The sequence below is a fragment of the Eubalaena glacialis genome, chromosome 13, assembly GCF_028564815.1.
Source record: "Eubalaena glacialis isolate mEubGla1 chromosome 13, mEubGla1.1.hap2.+ XY, whole genome shotgun sequence".
Classification (NCBI taxonomy): Eukaryota; Metazoa; Chordata; class Mammalia; order Artiodactyla; family Balaenidae; genus Eubalaena; species Eubalaena glacialis.
Genome location: NC_083728.1, coordinates 42,660,559 through 42,687,631, shown reverse-complemented (window position 1 = coordinate 42,687,631; position 27,073 = coordinate 42,660,559). Strand labels below are relative to the sequence as shown.

The following is a 27,073-nucleotide window of genomic DNA, read 5'->3' as shown; positions in this document are numbered from 1 at the left end:
ACAGATGTAGAGAACAAACGTATGGATACCAAGGGGGAAGTGGGGGTGGGATGAACTGGGAGATTGGGATTGACATATATACACTGTTGGTACTAAGTATAAAATACATAACTAATGAGAGCCTACTGTATAGCACAGGGAACTCTGCTCAATGCTCTTTGGTGACCTAAATGGGAAGGAAATCCAAAAAAGAGGGGATATATGTATAGCTGATTCACTTTGCTGTACAGTAGAGACTAACAACATTGTAAAGCAACTATACTCCGATAAAAATATTAAAAAAAAAATGACTTGCGTTAACTGACTTTTGTGATAAAGTGACCAGAATACAGCTAGCTAAGAGGACAGATAGCATATTCCATGGTCCCATAATTCTATTCTAGGCTCCTAAGCTGTACTCAGGTGAAAGTGATACCACAGGCTGAGTCCCAAACACCATTTCAGGCACACTGGGAAATCTTTACATTTCTCACTTGACCTGATCTAATTTATGAATTCTGCCATCATTTTGATCTGTGGTAATTACATCTGTATTTTATATAAATCCTCTCACCTTGATGGCTTGTGTGTTCTGTTAGGGATAGTAACATATATAGAGGCATAGGAATAAGGCAGTGGTGATGGGAAAAATGTCAATGCTGGAGGTGGTAAGTATTATGATCTGGATGCAGACAGTTAAGTTTTGAAATCAGGAAGTAGGCAAGATTATCCACACACATGTATACATAAGTGAAAAATTTGTTCAATATCTTCCAAATATCAATTAACCAAAAGGACATGCTCTAATAAGCATGGGCTATCTAGTTTGGACAGTGAGATTAATATTTACGTATTACACTATTAATGAATTATAAAATTGTAACTAATAGTTCCCAGAAGCTGAAACATTTAGTTTATTTAATAAGAGCAGGCTCAAATAGTATGGAGTTTGAATTAAAAATCCGGTACCGAATTATTTTATAGTCCTACTTGTTTGGCCAGCTAATCTTAAATTCATTGGAAATGCTACTGCAAAAACACCCCAAATCTTATCTTTAAGTATAAACTTCCGCCTGGAACATACACATATATACCATGTACTCATGAGTATAGGTTTCACACCACGACTTTTAAACAAAAGGAACCAAGACTGACAACAATCAAACCATGGAAAGTAAGAACATTATGGGCTTACTGATCTGAGCCACCTTCCCGGGACTGTACTTGCTCAGGGATGGGGGGTGGTGGACAGCATCACTCGGGAAATCAGACGGCCTGAGCTTTAGGCTGGACTCTGGCCTAGCCTTTTGTGTAACTGCTTGGCTTCATTTGCCACATCTGACAAATGAGGTGGTGGGAAGCTCTGCTTAAGTTCCATCTCCAGCTCTAAAATTCTAGGACCCTGTGATCAGAATAGCAGGCACACATTGAGGGCTTTGGATGAGAAAGGCCGTGCACTAAGCACTTTCCATGTAACAACTCCTAAGAGCAGGCATTTTGGTATTGTTCTTATACTATGGATGCAGAAGGTGACGCTCAGAGAGGCCAGTTGCATGTCTCAGTCACACAGCTGGGAAGAGAAAGAGCAAGGATTTAAGCCCAAGCAATCTGGTCCCAAGCCCAGGTTCTTAAGCTCATAGGAGTCATACTGTTTCTTGTAATATGACGCACTGACAAAACCCAGGGCATACCGGTCTACAGAACTGTGTTTTTCCAAAACTTCAGGCAGCTAAATATCTCTGTCTGATTAACAAGTCTTTTTCTTCCCGGGTGGTCAGCATGGACTTCTGGGATTGAATGTTGTTATTGCAAATAGCAACCAGAACGACTTCTGTAGCAAATAACGTAAGCGTGAACTCTAAGAAACGATGCTTGTTTAGATCAGCAGGGTTCAAGAAACCATTCAAACAAGGTGTTGATCTGAGCACAATAATGAAGGAACTTGAAGGCAAAATCTGTTTCCCCAAAGCGAGGTGATCTGGGAAAACAGCATGAAACCAACCAAACCACCGCAAGGACAGAAGCAACGGCTCTCATGTCACATGGAACATCCATTCCTGGACCCAAAGCCACAGCTGGGAGCTTCTCAAACTTAACTGCACATATGAGTCACTGGGGGGCCTTGTTAGAAATGAAGATTCTGAATCAGTAGGTCTGGGTGGACCCAAGACTCTGATGTGTAAGGAGCTTGCAGGTGAGGCCTATGCAGCTGGAATGTGGACCACACTTTGTGAGTGAGGGTGAAAGAAAGACGGTCTTGGAATCTGCAGAACTCAATTCTGTACCCATTAGCTCTGGGCCCAGGGTTAAATCATCTCATCTCTGTTTCATCAAATAATCTTACCTATATATTCCCTTCAGGCTCTAAATTTCAATATTTCTAATGATGGCCTTTCTCATTCGACCCCGCAGTAGAGTCGCAGTAGAATCCTGATTCTACTTGCAGGATCAATGGGAAAATAAAATGCTCCCCCTCTCAATCCCCTAAACCCAGGTTTCTGCAATGGTAGAGCAAAGGCTCAGGCCTCTTCACACATATTATGCAAAGATAATGGGTGCTCCATCCACAAGTAAAACCACCCTGAAGACAAATGACTTGCAGGAAAGTGATTTAAATTTGAAGCTTTCTACTTTGGCCAAAATCTCTTTGAGGCTCACATGCCAGGGCAATAGTAGGCTGGTTACGGTATTATGATGGATTATAACCCAATACTTTAATAGCTTATGGTGGGGGGTTAGATATCTTAATCACACAGACCTGCACTGTCCAACAGGGTAGCCATTAGCCATATGCAGCCACTGAAATGTGGCCCATCTGAATTGAAAATACACATCAGATTTTGAAGGCTTTGTATAAACAGAAGAATGTAAAATATGTTAACTGATTTTATATTGATTTCATGTTAAAATGACCTATTCAGTTAAAATATGATATATTGGATTTTGAAAAGATACATGCACCCCTATGCTCATAGCAGCACTGTTTACAATAGCCAAGACACGGAAACAATCTAAATGTCCATCGACAGATGAACTGATAAAGAAGGTGTGGTAGATATATACAATGGAATACTACTCAGCCATAAAAAAGAATGAAATCATGCCATTTGCAGCAACATGGATGAACCTAGAGATTATCATACAAAGTGAAGTAAGCCAGACAGACAGGGACAAATATCATATGATATCGCTTATATGTGGAATATAAAATACTGAAATTAATTCTACCTGTGGCTACTAGAAAGATTTAAACTACATCTGTGGCTTGCATTATTTTTCTACTGGGCAGTGCTGCTACTCAAAGTGTGGTTCTCAGACCAGCAACATCAGTACCAACTGGGAGCTTGTTAGAAAGGGAGAATTTGTCCTCACCTCAGACCTACTGAATCAGAATCTGCATTTTTACAAAATCCCAGGTGATTCCTGTGTACATTCCAGTTTGAGAGGCTCCTACAACATAACACAGTAGGTGTTCGGGCTGTTGGCATACGTGAGGGACATGCTAAAAGGGTATTGTGCTTGCTGAATTTTCTAGACCAACATTCCAGCAAGGCAATGGAATCATTTTTTAAAATTTAAATTAAATTATTTTACAATGTAAAGTATCTATTACAATTATATTATACATGAAAAATTATGTGCACCACATATGTACATATGGGGGGAAGGGAAGGAGGCTGTTTCACAGAGGATACCTTAGTTACTTCTGAATTTTCAGCCACCATGTATGTGAAACTGATGTTCACCAGATCTGTACCACTGCAGACACAAACTACCCGCCCTTCCAGGTCATTTTCTGATTTTCCAATAGCTTCAAGAGCAGCCAAAATTTTGGGATCCTATTGAGGTAGACAAATAGGAAACAATACATTAGATCACAGAGCATGGCAGAAAGATGGTAAAAAGAAACTATGTTTGATGTAAAAAACATACATTAGGGCAATTTTTTTTTTTTCTATCTAAAAATGCCCAGATATCTGGCGTTATTCTAAAACTCCTGGAGGTAAAATCTGTAACATTACACATGACTGAAACTCATTTGGTAAGAAAAGTATTATAAAATTATCGGTTTAGAAGACTGGGAGGGAGGGTCTTTCTTTGGATTTCTGGTTGTAGTTATCGGAGGACCCGAACCGTGGCAACAGGACAGAAAGGCTCTGACTGGGACCTGCTTGCATCCACAAAGGTCAAAGGGATCTCTCACAGAGAACAGTCACTGAGGATTCAGGCAAATATGCAGGGCATTGCCACAGCCAGCAACCACAAGTTACTCAAAAATGAGATTAAGTCTTTCAAATAGTCTGGACACAAAGAGTGAGTATGCGCACCTCCAGGAGCCCTGGCATCTTCATCTGGAATGAAAACTGTGTAAGTTTACCCTAATTAGCAAATAAAATAGTGGTTTTGTCCTCCACAAGAACTCAGGGGGAAATGCCAACATGGTTACACAGAGATTCTAACTAACATAAAAGAGGGTCACTAAAGAATAAAAAACAAAAACAAAGTGAGGAACATAATTTCGTTTTGAACATTTAAAGACTTGCAGGGCTATTCTGGAAAAGGGGATAAATACTGTGCTAGAATATTCTAGGAAAAAACATCTTTTAAATTCCTAGCACCACTATGCAAACAGCTTCTTATTCAAACAAATCAATCACTGTGAAGAAGGCTGATTTATGCGCTCTTTCCTTCTTTTTTCTCTCAGAGGCAAACTGAGCCTTTAAGGTGAGCTAATGTCTGCGTGCACAGGTGCACAAATATGCAACTACTTGAGCCATTTAAATTTCCACATCAGCCACGGACCAGAAGTGACTCACTGTTTGTTGAAAAAGAAGGTGGGGGTGGGGGGAAGGGGTGCTTGCCAGATTAATTTCTGAGTTAAAGCAACTATTTATTTCAAAGCTCATATCACACAAGGGTCATCATTTTCAGAAGTTAATAACAATTTCTAATGTAACTAAACCCGATGCAATCCAAATCACCCAACCATTATAGAGGAGATTTCTAAACTGTGTCTGTTCTTCATTCCCAGCTGATGATTGGGGGGCAGTAACGGGTTAAACAACATTCTGTGTTTAGAAGAACAGCAAACACCAATCACAGGTACCTTTGGTGTGGCTCCCAGTCGAACACTGTTGATGAGAGAACATTCTAGAACTTGTCCTTCCTGCAAAGAGAGAATTTAGCACAGCAGTGAGACTAAATTCTGCCAGACCTATGGCACAGACAAGGTGACTGACAAATGTTTGTGATGATGAAGGCAATGCTGACTAGAGTAAGGCAGAAGCGGGATTAAAAACAAATAATAATAATAATAATAATAATTTCCAACAGTCAGAAAGTCAAGGCCCCAAACATTCCATTTCAAATATATGTATGAATGCAACTTTGAATAATTATTTATAAAATGTTTATAAAATGTTACTTTTATACATGTAGTAACATTAATATTGTATGTATATTATTAAATATATGTGTGTACATGAAATAGTAAGTGGGACTATGCTAACTTTTATATAACTCTGATTCTACTTTTTGTAAATTTTACCCAAAGGTTCATGAAATGTGTCATTGTGCCATGTGTTAAGTCCTGGGGTATAACCAGATGAAAACGTCCTTAAATGCACCCCTGAGACTTCAGCTTGAACATCTCTCTTCTGGGAAACCTTTCTAACTCCCAAGACTTAAATCAGACTTGCCTGTTTAAGCTCTTGTAACAACCTGAACTTCTCTTTCACAATTCTCAATGATTTGTGAAAGATTTTTTCTTTTTTTTTGGATGTGCGACTTTGATCCTAGGCTGGAATCTATGAGGATCACATCCTTGACCATCACTGTATCCCCAACGCCTAGCACACATTTTTAAAAGTCTTGAATGAATGAATAAGCGTAGGGTCCATGCCCTCAAGAGGCACTCCATCACTTGTTGAAAAATGAAATGCCTTCACCCTGACAGCAAGAAAGAACAGCTTGCTCTTTCTGAGCCATACCTTGCCTTCACTTCTCCAGGTCAGAAAGAAGCCAAATTCATCCACTTTGAAGAGGCAGTTGGGTTCAAACACAAAGGATTCCTGTGAAAAAGAAATGTGTTGATCTGCATGACTCACACCATTTTGAATCCAATAAAAATGCAAATATCGTTTAGCCTCTAAACAAAAGAAAAATGCATCCTGAATCTAATGACCACATTTCTTATTATATTATGTAATGTTTCCATTTTGAAAATTTCTTGCATTCATTTTTGCATTGAAAGACTGATCAATTTTATACAGCATCTTCCTTTAGGGTAGTTTTAAGAACAAAACACACTAATGTTCTGAAGGTCACAGAGGAGAAATTTGCTCTAAGATCTTGGAAAAGAGCTCCTGGAAAGAAGGACTCCCAAGTTCCAGCCAACTGGTATCCCTCCACACAAGAGGAATTGTTGCTGGTCTCTAACAAAATGTCAGAAATCAGGAGATAATTTTTTTAAGTCACTGATTTTTTTTTTTTTTTTGTCTATACAATTCAGCATTCAGAGGTTTACTCAGATAATTCCTGTGCTTTTTGCTTTTATATTCAACCTCACTTGGTGTCCCATAAACCAGGACTTAAGCAAGATTTTAAGCTACTCAAAGTGTAGTCCTGGGACCAGCAGTTTCAACCTCACCTGGGAGACTGACTGAATTGGCAGAATCTAGGGCTCCAGGCCAGACAGACTGAATCAGAATCTCTGGGGTGGGAACCAGAAATCTGTGTTCCAAAAAGCCCTCCAGGTGATTCTAATGCTCACTAAAATCTGAGAACCACTGCTGTGGACATCAGGAACTCTGTTGAAAACTACAGAATCAAAATTCAAATCAAGATGGAATGTTAGCCAAATGCAGGGGCCCCAGAGCAGCTAAGTTGTATTTGCCAAAGGATTCCTGGTCTTTATTTTAGCAAGAAAGCAACACTTTTCTCAAGAACGCCAGGAAAGTTCTATGTCAATGGAAGCGAAAGGGCATTCAGGGAATGAGTCCAGATACCTTCTGCCTTCTGTTTGCATTACATCAAGACTTGGCACCCACGTGTCAACAAATCCACACGTTCTTCTCGTGATCTAAAGAACTTGTCCTCCTAGATAATTACAACACTGCTATAGAGAACCTGCCTGGCAAACAGGAGCAGGGTGTGACTTCAAACAAAGAACAATTACTGGATTAAGATTTTAACTGTAGTCCAGACTCTCAGTTTCACCCACCAAAACATATCTTTCCAGATTCCAAGGAAGCAGCAACCTTCATCAAGGTAAATCCAATGTCAAGAGACTTGGCCACCTTAACGTGTCAGAATTTAGAGTCCCAGGGGCCCTGAACAAAGCCAACTTTTAAATTTGTTTGGGTAGTTTTCTGACAGATGAAGAATTATCATAGGTATTTCAACTCCGTACCAGGCTCATGCTTAGCACCGTAGTCACAGAGATGAGTAAGACGAAGGAAGGAGCAAAATGTGACCTTTGCTTTTGGAATCAAAACCCAGTTCTGCCACTTATTATTTACCTTCTCTTACAAAGACCCTTTTTAAGTCTCAGAATCCTTATGTAATAAAAGGAGGTATTTACACCTACCTTTTAGGGAATGAAATGAGATGATAAATTTAAAGTACTTTTACATTTTTACCATGAACGTGAATCACATAGTAACAGTTCAGCAAGTGGTAGCTACCATCCCTCATGTCTAGTGCAGGTTTATATTTGTGGTAGCAAATTATGAACAACATGAAACTGCCAATATGTGATGTCTTTGACCCACAAAAATACACTTTTAGATGGTTCAACTTTTTAGAAAAGGCTTGACCCAGAAGTTGACATTTCAGATGGGTCTTAGAGGATGAGCAGAAGTTATCCAGGTGAAGCAGCATGGCAGGCATGTAGGCTTGACCTGCCAGTGGGGACTTCTGAGGAGCTGGTGTGGTTAGAACATCTTAAGGGGATGGTAGGGGATGGGACTAGACACATAAATAAGGCTAGATAACAAAGGTGTTGTACGTCATACAAAAAGGTATTGAACTTGAACCAAAATGTCTTATATCATTACTGATTGAGAAACGAGAATAATCAATTAATTAAACTATGAGAATGAACACATTTTAGAGTACTTCCCAAGTAATATCTTAACAGTAATAAAGAATTTCAGTGTTCAAAAGTATGACCTAAAGTGGTGCTTACAGAGTAGATCCACAATGAATCAGCTACCATCATTATTATTGACTTATGTGCACCCTATCCAATTCCAAATAAGGATTTGAGATGATCCAGGATATATACCTGATAAATAAGAATGATTTTCCAGCTTATTTTGAGGTGGAACTTTCAGTTCCTTGGTCTTCTTAACTACAAGGAGTTTTTTCTTTCTTCCTCTCTCAATTACTTAGTACCCTCAGACCTTACCATTGCCACCTGGAAATTTGGATTCCTAAACATCCCACTCTTGGACCCTTCCATCTGATGCTTTTTAGCCCCTAGCTCTACAGTCCTCACTCTCCTGTATTAATTTGACTTCTTGCAACTTCCTCTTCATTAACCCTGCCAATCTCTCACTAACCACCAGACTTCTCCTCCTTTTATTTCCATCCTTGTCTAGCTTATTTCCATGGTCCAATATTACAATCACTCCCTCACAGACACCCTCAACTCCTATGTCTCATTTTCTGTTTTCTTGGCCAAAAAACTAAGTTCACCCTGTCCATTTTTTTATTGCTGAACTTGATGAAAGAAAATCACAAAACTGGATTGTCTGGCTTTGGTTTAAATTCAAGATTATCAACTTCAAAAGGATAGTCAACAAGACTTTCAACCTTGTAATTCTTTCTTACAAGGTTCCCCATTCTTTGAAAGGCCTATCTCATTGCTTCTTCTCATACCCCTTTACTCCCAGCCAATTACTGGGCTTCACTGATTAAAGGAAACTCTTCAGATGAGAACTTTCTCCATCTTTCCTCCTAATAAAGCACGCTTTCTCCCATCAAAGGTCAATCCCCCCACTTCTGCTCCAGATTCAGTCTTCTTCCAGGTTCCATCCTCTTTCACCTACACAAGGATTTCAGTCTCCTGTTTATCACCACCCAATACTCAATTTTTTTCTCTATTAGATCATTCCTATCAGCACACAAATATGTTCTAGCCATCAACACTTCCTCCTTCATTTACTCCCTCATGTCTCTGATCCCCTTTCAGGGCATAATATCTTGAAGAGTCTTTCTCTAGCCACTGTCTCTACTATCTCCCTTCCCTACCATCTCTGACCAATTCCATCTGCCCTCTGTTTCTATCACTTGCTAACATTTCTCTGCCAGGTCCACCATGACTTACGTTCATGCTGCCAAATGCAGTGCACGCATTCCTTTTCTCCTTTGATTTGATCTCTGAGCGGCTGACTATTCCCTCCTTTTGGAAACTCTGGAATCTTGATATTCTGACTGTGTTCTGTTCCTTTAAGTTCTTTTCCTTCTACACCCAACTTCTACATGTTCCACAGGAATTGGCTCTGGGAATTCTCATTTCCACTACGTTCCTAGACCTCCTTTAACCCCAGGGCTTTAATACCATCTATTTCTTGATGACTCCCAAATTTATAACAGCAGCCCAGTCTTCTCTGAGTTCCCAATTCAGACATCTAACTCTCTACTTGACATCTCCACACAAATCTCTCAAAACTAACACATCCATAGCTGAATTCTTTACTCCTCATCCTTATCTCTCTAAGCCTCTCCATCACAAGAATTTCTGGGCTCAATAAATGTCACTAGTATCTATCCATTTACTGAAACTGAGAGTCATCCTTTTTTTTTTCTTTTTTTTCTTTTTGGCCACACTGCTCGGCTGGCAGGATCTTAGTTCCCTGACCAGGGATTGAGCCTGGGTCCTCGGCAGTGAGAGCATGGAGTCCTAACCACTGGACTGCCAGGGAATTCCTCTAAGAGACATCCTTGACTTTCTATTCCTGATTTCATTTTCATAGCATTTTTCATATATATCCATTTTGCTCCATCTCCACCACCACCACCTTGGTCCAAAGCATCACCATCTCTCCCATAGACTGATCTTCCCACTTCTACTCTTTCTTTCCACAGCAGCCATGTTGATTCTCCAAAGTTTTAATCAGTTCATTAAAATCATTTAGTAGATCCCCATCATATTTAGGATAAAATCCCAAAGCCTAGCATATTTAGGATAAAATCCCAACTCCTAGCATCTCCCATGGACTGATCTTCCCACTTCTACTCTTTCTTTCCACAGCAGCCATATTGATTCTCCAAACTATTAATCAGTTCACTAAAGTCATTTAATAGATCCCCATCATATTTAGGATAAAATCCCAACTCCTAGCATGGCCTAAAAGGTCCTGCATAATCTGGGTCCTAGAGACCTGATCTCACACCACTTTCTGCCTTTGTGTTCCCTCTTGTTCATTACAACCATCAGGACTCTTTTCCTTGAACTTCTTAAATTCTTCTAGGCTCAGGGTCTTTGCACTTGCTGTTCCTCCTGCCCAGAAGTCTCTTCCTACTGTCCTTAGCTCCTCTTCATCCTACAGGTCTTGTCTTAATTATCCCCTCTTCAGAGAGGTTTTCCCTTACCTCCCTAATATTTTATTTTCTATTTTTATTTTCTATTACAGTATCCTGATTATTTCCTTGCTTGCAACAAAACACAGTCTGCAACTATTTCATTATTTATTGATTTATTGCCTGGCTCCCACATCAGAATATAACCTCTGTGAGGGCAGAGTCCTTGAAACTTTCTTGTTCACGTTTGTGTTCCAAGCACCTAGCACATCAAAGGCACACCAAAACTAAATTCATGGACTTAAAAAAATTAAAAAATAATTTTTTTTCAAATGAAATATATCACAGTAGGCCAATATATAAAACATAAACAAGAAGTTACTCAAGTTGAGGGGGCTGCATCAGGCCCAGAGCCCATCAGGGTCAGTCCCTGGAGGGCTGCCACGGACAGACATACAAATACCAGGGCACCACTCTGAGGCTGTCTGCCTAGAGGAAGCAGCACCTTTTTCTAAGTCATACAAGCTCATCTTAGAGGTTGGGTGTGGCTTTGGGGTACCTCCTAGGAATCCCTGTTGGACCAGGAGCACTGTTCAAATGCCCCTGCAAAGAGATCCTTTGCAAAATGGGATAAGAACTCTAAGGAGAAGAAAAATAAGGCAAATTTGCAACATAAGGACAGAGTAAAAGAGCTTTTAGAAATACCTGTTAAAAGGTCCTACACAATGAGAATTAGGTGCCTATTTGGCACTGGGCTCTCTAGCAACAAAAGCAAAAGGGGAAAAAATATCATTTACCAGGTGTCCATATAGTTCATAGATAAAAAACATCAGATGTTAGGAGAATCAACTGCCAGAATAGAAATTCTCCAGTGAGACCTCTAAGGAGCTGTGATAGATGCTAATGACAAGGTTTCCAAAAAGCCCACAATAAACTTGTCGACTGTGACCAGAAAATTCTCAGACCAAGTGGATTCAAACTACCCATGAAAATCAGAGAGCAGACCTGAGGGGTATGTGACAATAAGCTGAAAGGAACTGAAACCCAACCTATTTAGACTTCTCTGCACCTCCCACACATTCTCTATTCTTTTCCCCTAATAGCAGTTTTAAATTTCACACAGGTACCTCCTGACCAGAACTTAGACTGGGGCCTCGTGACCACACTGAGGCAATAATATCCCCAGTTCCCTTGTCAGGAAAATCTTCCTCCAGACTTGAGCATGGCAGAGGAGATGTCAAAGGAGGCTGGGCCCTTGCTCCTTCACAAATATGTTTGTTTGCAATTAACAGAAAAGAAGAAGTAAAGCTGTCACTATTTGCAGATGACATGATACTATAGAGAGAGAATCCTAAAGATGTTACCAGAAAACTACTAGAGCTAATCAATGAATTTGGTAAAGTAGCAGGATACAAAATTAATGCACAGAAATCTCTTGCATTCCTATACACTAATGATGAAAAATCTGAAAGTGAAATTAAGAAAACACTCCCATTTACCATTGCAACAAAAAGAATAAAATATCTAGGAACAAACCTACCTAAGGAGACAAAAGACCTGTATGCAGAAAATTATAAGACACTGATGAAAGAAATTAAAGATGATACAAATAGATGGAGAGATATACCATGTTCTTGGATTGGAAGAATCAACATTGTGAAAATGACTCTACTACCCAAAGCAATCTACAGATTCAATGCAATCCCTATCAAACTACCACTGGCATTTTTCACAGAACTAAAACAAAAAAATTCATAATTTGTATGGAGACACAAAAGACCCCGAATAGTCAAAGCAATCTTGAGAAAGAAAAACAGAGCTAGAGGAATCAGGCTCCCTGACTTCAGACTATACTACAAAGCTACAGTAATCAAGACAGTATGGTACTGGCACAAAAACAGAAATATAGATCAATGGAACAGGATAGAAAGCCCAGAGATAAACCCACGCACATATGGTCACCTTATCTTTGATAAAGGAGGCAAGCATATACAGTGGAGAAAAGACAGCCTCTTCAATAAGTGGTGCTGGGAAAATTGGACAGGTACATGTAAAAGTATGAAATTAGAACACTCCCTGACACCATACACAAAAATAAACTCAAAGTGGATTAAAGACCTAAATGTAAGGCCAGACACTATCAAACTCTTAGAGGAAAACATAGGCAGAACACTCTATGACATAAATCACAGCAAGATCCTTTTTGACCCAGGTCCTAGAGAAATGGAAATAAAAACACAAATAAACAAATGGGGCCTAATGAAACTTAAAAGCTTTTGCACAGCAAAGGAAACCATAAACAAGACCAAAAGACAACCCTCAGAATGGGAGAAAATATTTGCAAATGAAGCAACTGACAAAGGATTAATCTCCAAAATTTACAAGCAGCTCATGCAGCTCAATAACAAAAAAACAATCCAATCCAAAAATGGGCAGAAGACCTAAATAGACATTTCTCCAAAGAAGATATACAGATTGGCAACAAACACATGAAAGAATGCTCAACATCATTAATCATTAGAGAAATGCAAATCAAAACTACAATGAGATATCATCTCACTCTGGTCAGAATGGCCATCATCAAAAAATCTAGAAACAATAAATGCTGGAGAGGGTGTGGAGAAAAGGGAACACTCTTGCACTGTTGGTGGGAATGTAAATTGATACAGCCACTATGGAGAACAGTATGGAGGTTCCTTAAAAAACTAAAAATAGAACTACCATATGACCCAGCAATCCCACTACTGGGCATATACCCTGAGAAAACCATAATACACAAAGAGTCATGTACCAAAATATTCATTGCAGCTCTATTTACAATAGCCAGGACATGGAAGCAACCTAAGTGTCCATCATTGGATGAATGGATAAAGAAGATGTGGCACATATATACAATGGAATATTACTCAGCCATAAAAAGAAACGAAATTGAGTTATTTGTAATGAGGTGGATGGAGTTAGAGTCTGTCATACAGAGTGAAGTAAGTCAGAAAGAGAAAAACAAATACAGTATGCTAACACATATATATGGAATCTAAGGGAAAAAAAAAAAAAAAAAAAGGTCATGAAGAACCTAGTGGGAAGATGGGAATAAAGACACAGACCTACTAGAGAATGGACTTGAGGATATGGGGAGGGGGAAGGGTAAGCTGGGACAAAGTTAGAGAGTGGCATGGACATATATACATTACCAAACGTAAAATAGATAGCTAGTGGGAAGCAACCGCATAGCACAGGGAGATCAGCTCGGTGCTTTGAGACCACCTGGAGGAGTGGGATGGGGAGGGTGGGAGGGAGGGAGATGCAAGAGGGAAGAGATATGGGAACATATGTATATGTATAACTGATTCACTTTGTTATAAAGCAGAAACTAACACACCATTGTAAAGCAATTATACTCCAATAAAGATGTTAAAAATAAATAAATAAATAAATAAAACAGATGGTAGTGGGATCCTCTGGTAAGGATGCAAACCATAATGGAACTTCTTCCAGGGGGCTCAGAATTTCAATTCTCATAGGACTTGGTTAAAACTCATTAGTCACGCTTTAGAGCTCAAAGACTAGTTAACATACAGCCCAAACCAGCTCTTTCCTTTGGCCATTGGGAGAGACAGTGTGTGAAAGGAACAGGAATTCCTGTGAAAGCAGACAAGCTGGTAATCAGGGGGCATTCTGTTTGGAAGAAGCAAGAAGCATCACTTTTGCTGGAATCACTACAGTTAGAAGCTGTTCCTGCCTTAAGGATCCCTGTTCTGAGGGGTTTTTTCCCCTAGGGGCTTCCAGAGATGCTGCCCCCATTTCATCAAGGACAGAGTATATTTAAAAGCTGTGGTCTCAGCATTATCTTTAGTGTATTTTTCCCCTAACACTTGCTATTTCAACATTATTCAATATCACAATTTATCTTTCAAAGATTCAAGTTACTTTCAAAATGATTTAGATTAAAAATATTTTTCCTTTATTTCAATTTTAGAAGTGATTTGGTTAAATGACATTTCATACCATTTCTTTGCATAAGGAGTGGTAGAGATCTCAGCAGGCCAAATACTCTAAAGAGGAGGAAAGTATTTGGGTGGGGTTTCTAGATAACAGGCGATAACAGGTGGTTGATTTTATTTTAACTGTGATTTGTGGTTATTTCTTACCTTTCCCTCTCCTGCTCTCTCACCCACCATTACTACTTAAGTTAAATGTGAATGACTATATCTTTCTACTGTGGGGTCTGCATCATCAAATAGGGAATAGTCAAGTCTCACTACCGGGAAGGGATAGTGATTTGGGGCTGGTTAATAAACATGTTAACTTCACATTATTTCAATTAAACATTAGCTGTTCTGGGCCTCTTTTGTGCTTGTGATGGGATGTGTAGATTAGAACATAGAAGGAGTGAAATGAGTGAGGACTTCCACATTCCATCATGAGACTCCTGATTTCTGAGAAAGTGAACCCCTAGGAGGTGCACTGGGGCCCAGACCTTGTAGCTTATCCTTCCTGGGTTTGACTGTCAGCCTCCTCACCAGGCATCTGCCAGAGAATCTTGCACTGGTGCCATTTCATCTCTCCAAGCTTCACTTTTCTCACCTGTAACTTGAGAAAACTGATACCAACTTCACATGGCTCTCAAAGTTGAGAAAGCCCAAGTACCTGGGATGAGGTCAATGCCGAATAACTGGTAATAGTTAGGAGAAAACTACTGTGTAATTCAGGGCTACTATCCAACACAGTTCAATAGATTTTCTGTGATGATGCAAACGTGCCAGATGAACACAGCCCAACGTGGAGGCAATGAAGGCTATGTGGGGCTATGAAGCCCTTGAAATGTAGCTAGTGTGACAGGGGCACTGAACTTTTCATTTTCATTTAAACAGCCAGGTATGATTAGTGGTTACCTTATCAGACATGCAGTGTTTAGAAATAAGGGGAAAAATGTTTGAAGGAGAGTCAATTCTTTAAAGCTACAGTGGATAAATAACAGACCTGGGATTCAAACTGGTTTCTCTGATTCCAAAGCCTGTGTCTGTTCTACCCTGTCAACCTTGCTGAGCAGGTCCCACTCTGCCTAAAATCAGTGGGTGTTTGGGTTGTCAGTGAATGAACACTGCCTTGGAGGCTCCACCTTTGGGTAAACATGGTTTGATCAACACTGGAGGAAGAGAAAGGGCTTTGTTAAGGCTGAAGAGGGACAAGTGAAGTCTGAGTTAGAGAAAGGCCACGAAGGGTCTAACCAAATATAAATAACATTATAAATCACTACCACCAAAACAATGCTAACTAAGCACCAGGCAATGGTCTGAGCTTTGTACACATTAACTTATTAACCGCCCAACTTCCCATGAGGGAGGTACTATTATTATTCCCATTTTACAGAGGAGGAGGCCACTGAGGCATGGAAATTAAGCATCTTGCCCAGTGTCATGTAGCTGGTGGGGCAGAGCTGAGATTGATGGCTACACTGAAGCACGCATTTGCATCACACCTGCTTTGAGACCTGTAAGTGAGAAAGGGACATTGTCAAGGAGTGGGCCCAGGGAACTGCTCAGCATCACATCTGAAGGAGGCTTTGCTGTTCTCCTTGTCACTGAAGGCCAGCAACCATCACTCAGGTCAGAAGGGCTTCGGAAATGTTTCAGTTCTAGTTACATCATTTTTAAGGATTTTTAAGGACATCATTTTAAGGTTACATCTCTTTAAGGATTCTCCACCAACTGTACAGACTGTATTTATTACCGGGTTGTTGTAGAAAGCTATCAGAATTTTTTCTTGGATCCTGGTATAAAGAAAAATTATTTTTCCTAATCTGTTGCTTTCCTTGTAATCTGACAGACACTTTGAATCCTATAACTGTTTTTCTGTCCTGCATTACTCTGGCCACCATGATCAAAAGTAGCAAATCTGCAGCTCACTTCTTTCAATTTTATGGGACATTTTTGCTGCCCATAGAGTGGCTGCCTGCTAATTTTACCCCTAATTTGATGTACTTTCCCATTTTTTTTTCTGTCTTCAACTTAAATCCCTAATGCATTTTATCTAGTGGCACCTACTTCTGCACTACAGCTGACTTTGGGATGTGGAAGAAACATGTGTAAATAAGCACGAAGGCCATTTCATGAACACCTGAAACTACTGGGCATGTTACATTGGTTTTAGGGTCCAACAGACCTGATCCAAACGTGGCTGGACACTCACAGGCTTATTTGAGCTTTGTCTCTTCATCTCCAAAAGCAGGGATGGCAACATGAACAATAACACATCTTACAGGCCACCTGTGGGCACTGCAGGGCTTGATGCATAACCTGCACCCATTACATTATTACCGATTATCAATATAACAACACAGTGACAGTGACTGTGACTCATGTTGCTAGTATTGTTTATGATGAATCATCCAAGAAACAAATGTGGTAAATGCCCCCTCCCCTACCTTACAGATTTTCTCTGAGGTTAGCAAGTCGCCCAAGAGGACACAGATAATATGTGGCAGAATTATATCTATCAATACATCATGGTGGGGAGAGCATCTCTGTCACGTGGGTCTTCATGATGAGCAATGGTACCGTAAGTGCTTATTTCCACTGATCCAGAATGCAGATCGGGAGGTCTACATGTGAGGAAAACCCAGAGCTTGTAAATTACTGTGGAGCTAGACTCGCTAAAGTATGGTTTCTGCACAGAGAGGTCAGGCTTTGTTCTGTGCCCCAGCCAGCCTCAGTCCACATCAGGCACAGAGGGCAAGCCATCAGAACAAGGTTTTAGTTCTTCCTTCTTCAAGGGCATGTCAGGGAGTAGTGACCAGAGGAGACCGTCCCTGGGTTGGGAGCCCCTGCCTTGCACCTCCTTGATTACACTCTCAGATAGTGAGGGGCAATCAAGAGATTGTTAAGCAAGTTTTACAGGTGCTGGACCTGCTGTCTATCTTGGGTTCTCAATTCCACAGAAGCAGAAATGAAAAGTTCTCCTTCTTGGTAGCCAACCGTGAGCATTTAGAGAGCTGATTTCAGCAATGATGGTGAAATACAGTGAACGCTTATTCTGTTAAAAAGTAGAAGGATTTAATTCACTCATTTCATTTTATTCTGACCTCAGAAATGAAGGACATCATCACCTTTCAAAGTGTCCTGGCTTGGGAGAGTCGAAGAAGGCTGCTGAAAACGATCAAGAGGAAGGCACAGCACCTTTTCTGACTTTTTATGTCCTCTTTTAAAAATAAACGGAATGTGGGCCTGATGGTGTTTATTATTAACAAGGGCTCTGACATATCCTTGGCTCTGTGAGAAGCTGATCAGCTCAATTAGGATCTGAATTTGGGAAGAAGAAGGAATTGCTCAAATGATCCACCTGAAAGAGTCAAACTCTGTATTTCTGTCTGCTCACTTTATGGTCCTCAATATTTAGGAATCTCCATTTTCTCTTTTACTTCCAGATAAAGATGTTGAATCTTTGGGTCTTAACTTTTAAGGTCTGCCAGTTTGAGATGTCAAACTCTGTATCTGTCTCTCTTTGTCTTTCCCTCTCCCAGAATCATCTCTGTTGTGGGCATTTTGAGGCCAAGTATGAACACTCAGACTCTGCGAGGGCTCTTGTCTTGTAGCAGGGCACTGGGACAGGCTCCCTGATTCTTGCCAGACAACACTTGAAGAAATTATTCCTAAGATATTCGGCAATTACCTCTCAGAGTGCAAAAAGAAGAAGAAAGTCAACAAAACATGCCTTTCGATGGAGTGGGTGGTCACTCAAGAAAGTAACTTTCTTGGGCAGGAAAACAGTCATGTTAGTCAAAACAGTTGCTGTAGCAACTAAAATGAGAAAAATGAAAGAAGACCAGCTTACTCAGAGCCAGGGAGGAAAAGAAATGTTTTTTGTAACAAACATTTACAACAAATGTTAAAAACATATGTCACCACCACCGCCACACACACATCCCACCCCAAAGATTCTCTCCTTGAGGCAACTTTAGTCAGGCTCCTCTGAATCTTATTCCCAAATAGGCCTTGACTTTTGGACTTCCGTGTCTGTCTTTGCATTGCCCAGTGTTAGCAAGAATCCTGCTAATAAGTTGATTTAGCCAGAATCCTCTACCCTCAGTATCTGATCACCCTTGGTATCTGATCTGGTTCTTCAACCTCCACCATCTCCCAGGTGATGTCTGATCACCCTGACTTGCCTTCAGCAAGAATCCTATTAGGATGGTTTAGCCCAAATCTCTCCTTACCCCTGATGTTTCCTCTTAGTAATTCTCCATCCACTGACCCACCCCCCAACCTGCTCCTTGGCTATAAATCTTTTTTTCCTTATTGTATTCAAAGTTGAGCTCAACTTCTCTCCCTTCCTGCAAAACGCCCATTGTAGTAGTCTCCTGAACACAGTCTGTCTTATTTTTAACGAGTGTCATGAATAATGTTTTCTTTAACATCCTCCCCCTCCAAAAAAATTCTAAGAACATCAGAAGATGTGCTTTGCATAAGTGCTTGAAACAGGACCATAAGCTAGTAAATCCTTCTTTTCAGTAAACTACTTCTAGTAAAAAAAATTCAGTTCCAGAATAATAAATTACAACGAGCAAGGGATTATACATATAGCAACACAGAAGACATACATCTGAAGAGGCTGATCAAAGAAATAACATTTTGAACTATGGCCAAATGGATATGACAGTCCGTGTTGAATGGAGTCACTGAAAGGAAAGGAATCTCAAATGACTTTCACAGAATTTTCCTTTGAATATCGGCACTGCCCACTTAAATAGTCCAGCTTGTAAAAATGCTTTTTCTTAACATTAGCTGCATGAGGTGTCGCTCCCTTTCCACTTTTATCTTCTGAAATAGCTTATGTTTAGGCTTCAAAGATACACAGTCCCCACTGGCTCTAAGGACCAGTCCTGGTTCTATCACTTTTTATTGTGTCTAAAAGAGGTGCAGAAATCACTGGCACATGCACAGGAGGACCACTGCGACCAACCTAGAGAATTCTGAGCACAGACTTGGCTTCAGAAAATTGCAGTCCAAAGGTTTAGCACATGACTCTTCTACCCTGAGGGAAGGGCTGTTGCATGAGTTGGGTCATCTAGGAACAGACCCCAAGATGAACTTGATTGATTACAGGAAATTGATTGATTACGGGAACTGCGTATGAAAGAGAAAGGGGAGAAGAAACAGGAGTAGGCAGGGAGAGCCTTCAAACCACAAGGCAGGACTAATGACTGTGAAAGCAGAGGAGGGAGGAAGGATGAGAGGGTAGGAAGGGTCTCAGACTGCAGGGCAGCTCTGAGAGCGTCTCCGCCAGGTGCATGGGAGCCCCAGAGCAACAACCACCCACCAGAGGAGCCTCACCCGGGGCAGGAAAGGGCCGGCTCCAGTCTCTGCCACGTCACTCATTGGCTGGGAGCCTCGGCTGAACGTCGCAGGGGTGAGGATGCTGCAGCGGAGGCCGTCCCACTGACTGCACTCCTAGTGACAGTTTTGTCTTGGAGGGAGATGTAAATGGCACAGCTCCACGGCTGCCACAGATGGGATCTCTTGCTAACCCTTCTCCAGATCGCCCTAAAGGAGCTCCAGTTCCAGTTTCTTAGGACCCTTAGAAGTCCTTACAAATTAGGAACCATTTAAATAACAATCCATTTGAGTCCCAGGTATGTAACCAAGGAATTGCTAGATCATCAGAGATGCTTATTAAATACCTGTGAGGTGATGAATGAATTCCCTGCTGGGGGCATAGCAGTAAATAAAAACAATGTATCTGTCTCTTGGTTTATATTCTACGTGTGACTTTGACAATGAACAACAGGCAAATAAATATCAGGAATTGATAAATGCGAAGATAAAAAAATCTAAAGGGTAAGGTGTGTGTGTGTGTGTGTGTGTGCACGGGCACATGTGTTTTTTAAGTAAGATGATGATGAAGGCCTCTTTAGATGAGGTGACTTTGAGGAAAACTGGAAAGAAGTGAGGAAGTAAACCAGGAGAACTGATGATACATGAAGAAGAGCAGTCAGAGCAGAATCTGCAAGTGCAAAAGCCCTGAGGTTTGTGTCTAATACTTCCAGGGAACATCAATGGGACAATGAAGTGATGGGTTGTGTAAGGGATTTGTAAGGGGACAAGGAAGACTCTGGAAATTATTTGGAATGAGGTAGGAAGCCACTGAAGGTTTAAAGTAGAAGAGAGGTATACTCCAACTTACACTGTAGAAAGATCCATCTTACTTATTCCTCATCATGGCTCTGTGAGGTATTATCACCCCCATTTTCCTGACAAGGAAGCTGTGGCTTAGTGCCTAGTGGGTTTAAGACTGGCTCATGGTCACATCTCTTGAGCAGCAAAGCCCAAGTGGAAGCTATTTCTGTTTAACTCCAAACCCATGCCCTTAACCAACTATGTGTACTTCAAACTCTTCAAGAAAGAGTTCTCTGGCAAAGATTTTACCCTAAATACCACTTAGTACAAACCCTTTATTTGCAAACAATATCCTGGCAACTTGGCTCTGCTAAGCATCCAAAAACTAGGCTCCTTTTTGCATCTCACCAAAGTTGAGAGAATCATCTGCCCTTTTAGGTACTTGGAAGAAGACAATCCACAGTAGGAGAGCGCTGGAGGCGGCAGCAAAACTGTCCTCAGGGTGACTCTTTAGTAGAAAGAGTATGTTGGCTTACATTCCTGGGAAGCTATTCTAGCTCAGCCCATCCGCTTCATTAAATGTTTTGATGAGGCAGGATTTCAGAGCAATTGCCTACTATTTATGGTTTTAAGAATAAGCAGTTTAAAAACCATGTGTTTCTTATTAATTTATCAGAATCAATATTCAGTATTAAAAGACAGGTTTCCCTGCTGAGGATATTTTATGTCTATTTCTATTGATTGAAAGGAAATGTAATAGCACAGGGAACTCTATTCAATATTCTGTAATAACCTATATGGGAAAAAAATCTGAAAAAGAATGGAAATATGTATAACTGAATCACTTAGCTGTACACCTGAAACTAACACAGCATTGTAAATCAACTATACTCCAATAGAAAATAAAAATTAAATTAAAAAAATAAGTTCATCACATTGTAAATCAACTATACTTCAATAAAAATTTTTATAAGTAGGTAAATAAAAATTAAAAAGTAAAAGTAAATAAAAGATTTCATTAAAAAAAGGAAATGTAAAAAAAAAGTAAAGAAAGGAAATGTTATATTCCTTTCATATAGTACATTTTATCTAGTTGTGTGGGGTCTTCTCCCCCCAAAATGTAAAGACTAAAAAAGTCCTGCTTAGTACTTTTTTATCCTTAAATGCTGATTTTCACTGATTCTAAGGTAGAGGTATTAGTGTTTTTAGGGTTGCTTATGAGGCAATTATTTGCTCTTAGGGGCAAATAAATGAAAAATAATTTTTTGCCCATCCTCATTTCTTTAGCAGAATCCAATTAAGAACTCCTGGCTGTAGTAATATAATAATTATGGCCTTAAACAGATAAAGCAAATCGGTGACTAAAAGAGTTAAACAGCCTTCATTAAGGAACTTCAGTAAGTTTTTTTTCAACAGGTAGTTTGGTTTTTTTTTTTCAATCATACATATTTCCCCAAAAAATGTTTCTTTGTGTAGGGGAGGAATAAGATTTCCTTGACCTACTTAGGGTCCCTGGCTGGGTCTGAAAATTAAACTGACAAAACAGATCAGCAGGAGAAAAGCACATAAATGTATTTAATATAAGTTTTAGGTGACCTGGGAGCCTTTATAAGAAAACGAGGACTAGAACAGTTAAGCTTGAGTATTTTTGCATTGGGTTTGCGGAAGAGTAGACAGTTGTGGAGAAATATGAGAGTCAAGGAGTATGAGGTAAGTGTAATAAACTGGGAGGGGGGGACTTCTGAAGGCCTGTTTGTTCAGATTCTTCTCAAAGCCCCTTTTTCTTCAGAAGATAAGGATGCCCCTTTTGTCCAGGAGTAGGAAGCACACCTCTCACATGTGGGTTTTAGGACCTGTTTCAAAGGAGAGGAGGGGAGTAGATGGGAAGGTCAGACTGACCTTCCTGCTTCTGCTGTTTTCTCAAACTCCTTCACCTTAAAGTATTCAATATACTAAAGGTGCCATATTTGGGGCTGGCATATTCTGAACCCCATCATTTGCAAATGGCAGCCATTCCAAGATGTCAAGTCATCGTACTGATAGCTGTGATTCCTGTATGTTCTCTTCATCAATACATCAGTTCTGGAGACTGGCTCTGTCCGTGATTACATGTTGGGTAGTAGGCAATTTCTTAACTGATTTAAGCTTCTCTTTCCCCACCTGTATAATGTGGAAAACAATCTCATTTAATCCTCGCAACCACCTGCGGGTTTAAAGAGATGACTGACGTCAAGTGCTTAGCACTGTGCCTGGCACCTAGAAGAGCTCAATAAAATCTAATAGGTTCAACTCCTCTGGAAAAAGAAAAGTCTCTTTTAGTGAACAGTCTTCCCCTGTTTATCTGAATTGCCTGTTTGGGGAGATTAGTTGTAAAGAACTTTAAATGGATTTAATTTTTTTTTTTTTTTTCCTTCTAAGGAAGACTAAAACTCCTTCCCTTGCCCTATGCCTAGTGGTTCTTAAATTCGAGCTGCATCAGGATCACCCAGAGGGCTCTTAAAACACAAACTGTGGGAGGGAGACACAAGAGGGAGGGGATATGGGGATATATGTATATGTATAACTGACTCACTTTGTTATAAAGCAGAAACTAACACACCATTGTAAAGCAATTATACTCAATAAAGATGTTAAAAAACAAACAAACAAACAAACACAAACTGTTGGAGTCCACCTGCAGTTTCCATTCCCGATTCAGTAGGTCTGGGGTGGAGCCTGTAATTGGCACTTCTAACAAGTTCTGCATGTGCAGCTAAGGCTGCTGCAGGGATCACACTTTGAGAACCACTGCAGGCTAGCTAGCATGGCATCTTTCAGCTCAGCCTGTGAACAGTTATGTCACCTCAGGTGAGGTGTTTAACCATGTTAAGCCTTGATTTTGTAATCTGTAAAATGGGGTTACAAAGACCCACCTAACAACAGGGTTCTTAGGAGGCCTGAATGAAATAATGTCTGTAGAGCATTTACACAATGATACCATTTGTAGAGCACCTGGTGAGGGTTCACAGATATTTCTACTGCAAGTGAGGTAGGAGGTAGATGGGCCCTGGCTGGACAGCTGGTATTTACCAAGTGAAGTAAAATTAGAGCTTTGTTTTCCTTAGACACGCCAAGGACAAAGTTAATGGCAGGAGCTGAGCTCTGCTGGAATAAAGAGATAAGATGACCACTCCTGAGGTCAAGGAGAACTCCCTGGACTGCACATGCGTAGAAAGGCTCCTCCAGGGCCAAAAGGGAGAGGGCGCCAGCCCATAATAGGTGATCTCAAACCTCCCACAGGCCTCTGTGCTGGAATCCATCTTGGCAAAAACACGCGCATGCATGTTGCAGAGGGTCCTAGGACAGGTGAGATGTGGAAAAGAAACGAGATGACTGGCCCAAGGTAAACAACGACCTGGAAAAACTGCCCTATATAAATGATTTAACTGCCTCTTTACTGCACTCCTCATTAGGGAGGACACCCACACCCTTTCTCTTGGGGTGTGCATCTCTGCCTTGCTTCTGCCTTAAATAAACAGTTTCCCTGTGTGCTCTTCCACAGGTTGTGCTGTGCTAATAATAATAAATTTTGTACCTGATTTTACAGTTTTTGTCTCCTTGAAACATTCTTGCTTTCAAATGGGGCAAGAGCCAGGGCCTCTTTGCTTTTAGCCTTTAGCCCCTGGGGGACTAGTGGCTAGAATTCCTGGTTTACATCCAGGCTACTCAGGTTCAATTTCTGGGCAGGGAACTAAAACCCTGCTTTTCAAGACCACTTGCTGCAGTCTCTCTGAGAACATAAGGACTGAAAAGCATCCTCCCTAAAAAGAACCAAAACCAGTAACAACAAAAACATTTATCATCATTTTTAGGAGCAGGGAATTCATTCACATGAAACTGAGTTTAAAGAAATGCCATTTTCTTACTTGAGAAGGGACTTCAAAATGATTCACTTTAAAATATGCTATATATTTCATTTGACTGTTCATTTGTTCACACTTGAATGAACTCCATTAATTCAATGGCCAGGCCACACGCGTGAACAGAGTGTGATCCCAAACAGAATGCAGCCAGGATGTTCTCTGGGCCCCATCGCCATCAGGCTGGAGATCCGCAAGGCTGCACTCATCAACCCTAATTAAAGGATGCCTGACCACAGCCATTGAGCTCCGCTCCCCTGCAGCTATAGACAAGATTTGAAGGAGCAGATATTGTGCATTTTCCTATTTACACTCAGGTAGAACAAAAGCAATAAAAAACTAGCACTGTCCACCTGAAACTAACATGATATTGTAAATCAACTATATTTCAATTAAAAGCAAATGTTAAAGACAAAAAAAACAAGCACTGTCATTTTAGCCACTGAATTTTAACTAAATTCTTTAGCATAGCAGTAATACTCCAGAGACCTAAGTACTCCTCAGCTAGCTCCTTATATTTGATTTATTCATTATTTATACACTTTCTTTTTGTGTTGTATTGCTTCATTTTGTTTTCACCAGCTCCTTGTAAATCGAACGCCAGCCCGGATTTCCTTCTCTAGCTTCCCAGTGGATGCATGTCTCATCCTCCCACAAATAAGTCCTTCCTGCACCCTTGAACAGCATGAATCTCAAGTATTAGAGTTTTCCATGAGACTGACTCAGACACCATTTCATGGGTGAGATGCTTCTATTCCTCCAGGGAATAGAGTTATCTTCTACCTTTGTGAAGAAATGAAGAAATGTAAACCCAAAGAAACTTCACAGAGAGGGAAAAAACATAAAAGTGAGAAAAGCAGAAACAAATAAACAAAACTGGAGCATCTTAGACAAGAGTAACTGATTATGCAGCAAAAGCCAATACAGTTATAGAGAAAAGGGAACAAAATTGAGGATGACTAAACTGAAAATTTAATAATACATTCATAAGGGAAAATGACTGAGATAAAAGTAATTACCTGAAAGTATCATCATCACCATCCAAACTAATTTGTTATTCATTTCTATGTATCATTAGTCGTCTTCTAAACTAGGTGTCTGCAGACCACAGCCCTGTTTTTGAAAATAAAATTTTCTTGGAACACAGCCCATTCATTCATTTACGGATTGTTGAATGTTCTATGGCCGCTTTTGTGCTACAAAGTTAAGTAGTTGTGACAGATACCCTATGGCTTGCGAAACCTAAAATATTTAATATCTGGTCCTTTACAGAAAAAGTATGTCGACCCCTGTTCTGTGCCTTTTCAATGCAAGATGACTGATTACATAAAGAGTACCTACAATAACCGTGGTTGATTGCAGAGAGGGACACACTCCTTCACCCCTCCCTGAATCTCGCTGCTCGCAAGGTGACTTTGCAGCCCCTCCCAATGTCCCCACTTACTTTGGTCTAGAGCATGCAGCAGAAACTCGGCTGTGTGCAGGAAAGAACAAGCTCCATCTGCTTGCAGGAGGATGACAGACCAGGTGGGGGTGGGGGAGATGAGAGGGTCCTGCTAAGACCATCCTAAATCAGCCAGCCCCCAGTTGGACCAGCAAACACTTGAGTGTGCCCATTCCAGCCCAGCTGGCTGACCCACAGATTCAAAGACTACATAAATGGTTGCTGTCCTAAACCACTGAAGGGAATTAGAACATGCCATCCCAATATATGCCACTTTGCATATGGATTATTCTGAGCCGAAGGCAATTGAGAATTAACAAATGCAGAAAGAAACCTGGTCAGAGCTTCCCTTATCTAATTAAAGCAGAAACTTCTGAGAAATAAAGACTTCCATATAGCCCCCCTCCAGGGAGTTTTGTGGCCATGAAGAAGAAAGTCAGCACCAAGATGTGTCTGCACAAACCTTACTTAAAATAACGCTGATCTTCCATTAGTTTCACCATGTATTTACCATCCCACAATTTTCTGCCCCTAGAAGCCCACTAAGCTCACTAAGGCAGGCGAAAGGACTTGCTCAAGGTCATAACTTGTAAATGTCAGGGTCAAGGCTCAAATCAGAGTCTTTTGTCTTCAAGTCCACTTACTTCCCAGAATTTTTCAAACCATACAGACCTTTCCTTAAACACCTCCTGCTTGGATGACAATGGGCTCTAAGCTTTGGGGGTCTGAGAGCACAGATAACGTTATTAGCACTGTTATTTCAAAGGCTGGTCTAGAGGAAGGAACAGGCCCAGGAGTTCTTGTAAAACCCCGGCTGATACTAGCTCTTGCAGCTTTGGATTGTTTCAACGTGATTAAGTGATTAAGTGCTCAGGCTCTGGCCACACCTTTCTTACCATATGAGGAAGAAGTCACAAGATGATGATGAAGAGAGAGGTAACTGAAGGCAGGTGGGTGTAGAATCATAGGATCCTTAGATGAAATATAATACATACTCTTCAGACCCACCTACCTTCCTAGCTCCCCTTTTCTAGCACAGAGATATTAAGAAAATTGCCTGTAGAGATACACCAAGAAAAAGGAAGGACTAAGATTCCAGCTCACCTTCCTTA

General features: G+C 40.5%; 1 protein-coding gene across 1 annotated transcript in view; it reads right to left on the bottom strand.

Moving 5' to 3' along the window:
* PLCB4 (phospholipase C beta 4) overlaps nucleotides 1-27,073 on the bottom strand; it is a 172,980-nt gene that overhangs the window by 126,903 nt on the left and 19,004 nt on the right. The window contains exons 3-5 of the mRNA XM_061210021.1: nucleotides 5,970-6,050; nucleotides 5,087-5,146; nucleotides 3,675-3,818 (exon numbers count right to left, since the gene is read on the bottom strand). Coding sequence (XP_061066004.1) covers nucleotides 3,675-3,818; nucleotides 5,087-5,146; nucleotides 5,970-6,050 — 285 coding nt within the window. The remainder of the gene's footprint in view (nucleotides 1-3,674; nucleotides 3,819-5,086; nucleotides 5,147-5,969; nucleotides 6,051-27,073) is intronic.